The sequence below is a fragment of the Egretta garzetta genome, unplaced genomic scaffold (assembly GCF_000687185.1).
Source record: "Egretta garzetta isolate BGI_Z169 unplaced genomic scaffold, ASM68718v1 scaffold186, whole genome shotgun sequence".
In the NCBI taxonomy this organism is placed as follows: Eukaryota; Metazoa; Chordata; class Aves; order Pelecaniformes; family Ardeidae; genus Egretta; species Egretta garzetta.
In genome coordinates, this window is record NW_009259969.1 from 124,920 (window position 1) to 129,935 (window position 5,016).

The window sequence follows — 5,016 nt, forward strand, 5'->3', positions numbered from 1 at the left end:
GAGGGAAGGCGGGAGCGTCTTGGCTAGACATTTCGGCTGGAGCGTGGCTGCTCCCACTGCAGGGTCTGTCCTCTGACCTGCTATTTGGGGTTGTGATGTGGGGGGGCGAGGGGTTTTGGTCCGCAAGCAGGGCTGGAATGAGAGAGGGATGGGCTGGTGGAAGCTCAGCCCCTTCTTTTCCCCCTTTAAACTGTCCTTGAAGTCAAAACCTGCCGGAGTGAGGCTGGGGCTGTCCCCGGGCAGCCGGGCTGGAGCGGGGAGCTCCCGGCCTGCCCTCCTGCTGGCTGCCCACAGCTGCGCAACTGGGGCAAAAACCAAAAAGGCAGAGAAGCAGGCAAACCTCCGAGGTTTTGGGAGGATGGTGGCTTGGCGTGTACCACTGTTCAGGAGCAAATGGGGCAGTGAGTCAGGGGGCTGGCTGGAAACGCTGCTCTCATCCCCTGCCGTCATCCGCGGGGGTGTGGGAAACGCATGATTTGGGGGATTAGAGTGGAGGGAGCCTCGCGTTTCGCTGAGTATGTTGGATCAGTCGAGGAGTGGAGGCTTGAGCATGGGTTCAAGCCAGGGCTCGGACACGGGGTGGGCTCACCATCACCGGGACCAGTGAATTGTCGGCACCATCCCAGCATAGGTTTTGCCCGGGATGGAGCAGCGTGGTCACAGGCTGCTCAGGGGTGGGCATGGTCCCTGCCGTGTCTCCTGCCATGGGATAGGGCAACACGCGTCATCCCGAAACCAGTGCTGGCACGTCCATGCTGTGCCGCAGATCTGGTGGGGCAGAGAAAGGGGGTTGTGAAAATGGGTTGGGTTTGGCACTGGCCAAATGGGTCGGTGGCTCAGCCATGGTGGGTTTCCAGTCCTCTTTGGCTGCGTATTTATTTTAGATGGGGAAACTCAAGCCTCCAGCAAGAGGGTTTGCAGACCCGGCTGGGTTACAGCATCACGTGTGGCCTGAAAGGACATCCCCACCCCGAATGTGTCACTGCTTTTTGGGGCCAGGTGTGACGTGTGCACAGAGGAGCCGGGCAGGGCTGAGGGGCTCAAACTGGGGGGGTCACGCAGCGAGGTGATGCTCAGCACCTGGTGCAGGGTGGGTAGGCTGTCCATCTGTCTGTCTGTCCTGCCTAGGAAACAGTTAACGCGGCGCAAGTCTGCCTGTGGAGGAAGTAGTTAATATTCATAGCGAGGAGCTGTCTGTCCGGCTGTCCTCCCTCTGAGGCTCTGGCTCTCACCCTCCCTGCACCTCGCTGGGGCAGACCCAGGCTTGGGCGGCCCCCAGCTGCCTTCCCACCGCCTCTCCCCTTCCTCTCCTGCTTGTCCCTGTGTGGTCTGGGGCGGAGGGGAGCACAACCGCACCTCCTCACCTCCAGCCCATCTCCTGCCTCTGCTGCCTTCATCTCCTCCGGTGCCCCGGTTCCTGGGGTACCCCGTATCCGAGCACCTCCGGCACCCCACTGCTGTTGGGGTGCCCCTCTTGCTGGCCCCGTGGGACATGGTGCTGGGGAGGGAATAGCTCCCTCTGAGAGAGGGAAAGCAAAGCCAAAGGGACAAACGCCAAGCAAAGCCAGCTCCGGGCTGTCAGCTCCTGTCCTGGACGGACACACGGAGACGGCTGCGGACGCCGTTTGAGCTGCCACAGCACCAGGTCCCCCCTGGAAGGCTCTGGTGCTGGAAGGGCGAAGGAAAGGGATTTTGCTGCCCGCTCCTTCTCTTCACCTGGGATCTTTTCTTCCCTGTCCCCTTTGGTAAGTCCTGACTTTGCTTTTCTTTGAGCTGGATGGGATGGGGGAAAGGGCTGGGGGTGGGTGGGGAATTCATGGCCGTGGTGACCCATGGCTCAGGGGCTAGGGTTACTTCTTGCCATCATATCTGGGCACAGGATGAAACCAGAGCCGGGGGGCTCTTTGTCATGGGACTCAGCCTGCATTCTTCATCCTACAAACGGTCCCGGGACCCCAGGATCTTCCCTGCTGGCTGATGCTCCAGAGATGCCCTGGGGTGAGGGGCTCTGGGCAGTGGGAAGTGGAGGGTGCAGGGGGGATACTGCTGGGGGCAAGACCGGGGGGGGCCATGGTGGGGCCCCAGCCGCATCCTGGTCCCCCAGCCGTATCTGGTGCAGAACTGGTGCAGAACCCCGGCGAGGATTTGTGCTGGTGCACGATGCTGTATGGTGCACCCCACTGTGTGTGAGGCACATGGCTGGGATTTTGGGGATGTGAGTTGACTCCCCTTCATGCCCTGGACCAGTTATTCTCCTGGGCATAGCTGTGGGATGCTGGGGAGGGAGGGGGCAGAATGTTGCCCTGGCAGCAGGGGTAGGACCCGGCTGGGCTCAGTGCTTCCCCCAGCTGCCTCGATACAGCCGGAGCAGATAGAGCCAGAGCAGAGCTGTGTCTGGGGCTGAGCCCTGGGCAAACCCAGCCCGCGCTGGGATGGCACAGGCTGCCAGGCGGGAGCTGCTCTGACCTTCAGGGACAAAATCTGACCTTGCTGGGAGCTGCAAACACTTTGCAAATGGGAACGTGGGAGCCTGCTGCTCTGCTGAAGTCTGATTTGGCTACGGCAGCCTGTCCCCCCTTCCCTTGCTCTTTTTTGGGGGATTTTCTTCAACTTCTCGGATGACAAGTGATAGCATGGCTGGGGTCGTGGAAGTGGCAGGGAATAGCAGGATTTGGCTCTTTGCATCTGAGTCCAGGGGTCGTGTGGGGACAAGGTCAGGGTGGGCAGTCAAGTGCGGGGCAGAGCAGCCAGGAGCACCAAACCCCTCATGTTCTCGACTGGCCAGAGGGTCTGGGGAAGGTGGGACAGGGCGCCTGAGGCTTTATGGTTCTGCCACAGACTGCGTCGTGCCCCATCCCAATCCTGCTTTCGAGACGTTTCTCTCAGCCGTGGGGTGCTGCCCAGCCCACAGTCTAATTAAAGCCTTTCCCAGCTATTTTCTCCCTTGGCGCCACGTGCTTTCATTTATATTTATTTATTCCCTTTTCCTTTCTATTCCCCTGCCCTATTTATCCCAACCCCCACGCTGGCTCTTGCCCGGTTTCCTGGGACTGGCCAGCACCCATCGCTGCCATCAGACGGGAGGGAGGGCTGGGTGACGGCCCGGCTCCAGGCGACACCTCAGCCTTTCCAGCGTTGATGCTGCCCCTGGACACGTTACTTTTTCCTTTCTTCCTCCACGGGAAGAGATTCCCTCCTTCTCTCTTCCTTTTCCCTGGTACGGGAGGTGTTGTGGAGTCAAATGCTGCTGGTTCCTGGCTACACCGGCTGGATGAAGGAGCTCTGAGTCTCCAGGAGAAATCGTGGATCCCATCCTCATCCTTTCCTGCACCGAGTGCCTGGGGAGGACCTCGCTGCATGGTCCTGGGGAATCTTCAAGCCAAGGGGGGGCTTTGGGGCTCGGCTGCCTCCTTGGGATGCTGCTGGCAGGGATTCAGGAGTGGAAAATCAGCAGCGAGGAGGGGGCCCAGACTTGGTAGGACACATGCTGGGTCTTATTGCCCCCCTCCGCTTTACGGCGAGGGGGGGTCGGTGGCGCAGGAGCTGTCGGGGCCTGGGTGCTGCGGCATGGGACTGGTTAAGCCCTCCCCAGCTCAGGGCTGGCTTTCGGAAGTGTTTTGCTTGCAGATAGGAGCGCTCTGATTTCACACTATCGCGTTAGGGCCGTCTTCCGTCCCTGAGTCAGCCGCCTGGCCCCCCGCCAGGGAAGAGTCATTTTTTCCTCCAAAAGAAAGTGTTTAACGCTGCTCGCAGGCCCTTCCAGGAAACCTCGGCGGGGAGCTGGAAAAACAGGAGTCTGCAGCCCGGCTGGTGCCGCGCACGCTCCGGCAGGGGGGACACAGCTTGGGGGCTGTCCCCATTGCTGACTTGGTGGCCGGGGTCCCTCTGTGCCCACAAAATCTGGCTGGCAAGCTTGGAAAGGTTTAAAGGGTGAAGCTGGTTGTAGTGTTGGGGCTGCTGGGGGTGGTGGGAGCTGGGAGTCTTGGAGCTGGGGTGCAAGGTTGCCAGTGGTGACGCTGCCATTCCCTGGATGCCCCCCAGCCTTTTGGAGCTGCGGAGCGGAGCTGGCTGCTCGCACCAGCCTCGAATCACAGGGTTGGGGCACTCAGTGCCTCCCTGGGGAGGAGATGCTGCATGTTTGGGGTTGGGCAGAGGCGTTGCCTGTGTGGGAGATTTGGGGCAGCGTCCGGCAGTGAGGAAAGGTCCAGGGCAGATCCACCCAGGCTGAGAGAGGGAAGGGAAAGGAGAGAAAGGGTGGGAGCCTGTCTGTAGCCAGGGAAGAAAATGTCAAGGATGGGCAGCTGACTGGATCCGTGCATCATCTGGGAGGAGAGCAGGCAGGGAGGGGGAAGGTGGGTCATCCGTCCTTCACCCGTGGGCTGCGTATGTCCATCCAGCTGGAGACATGCAGAGCTACAAGGCCAGATCCTGACTGCCTCCGCCTGTCCTCCTGTGGCCCGTGATGCATCTCCCTCACCCTCCCTGTTTGCCTCCCCGGTGCCCTGTGGCCCTTTGGGGCCAGCTGAGCCCTGTGGAGGAGCGGGAGGTGGGGAAGTGATGGCCAGCCGTGTGGGCAGCCCCAGCCCTCACCAGCCATGGAGGGGAATTTCCAGGAATGATGCCTGGACCTGGGGGCAGATTTTGGTGGATCCTAGTGGAGCAGGCGGTGCTTGCAGGGCAGGGCAGGATGGTGCACAGAGTGGGGGGCTGTGGGAGCACGGGGCTTGGGGTGGGTCTGGCTCCGGTGTCTCTGCATGGTGGCGCCCGTGGGATTGCGGAGGGTGCCGAGGAGACGGCGATGCTGGTCGTTAAGCGTTCCGGCGGCACGGAAGAGATCGAAACCACCGGCTAATGGGACCCATTAGCTCCGTGCAGACAGCCAGCAATTGATCTGGGGTCTCGTGTTCGTTTCTCCCCTTGCAGAGGTTGGGCACACGCAAGGGCCCCTGGACGGGAGCCTCTACGCTAAAGTGAAGAAGAAAGACTCCCTCCCCTGCAGCACCGGCGCTGTCAACG

General features: G+C 61.2%; 1 protein-coding gene across 1 annotated transcript in view; it reads left to right on the forward strand.

Annotated features, from left to right (window-relative positions):
* Positions 1 to 5,016, forward strand: part of LOC118452448 (tensin-like) — a 73,282-nt gene that overhangs the window by 52,804 nt on the left and 15,462 nt on the right. Inside the window, exon 18 of the mRNA XM_035895817.1 lies at positions 4,924 to 5,016. Within this exon, the coding sequence (XP_035751710.1) occupies positions 4,924 to 5,016 (93 nt within the window). The remainder of the gene's footprint in view (positions 1 to 4,923) is intronic.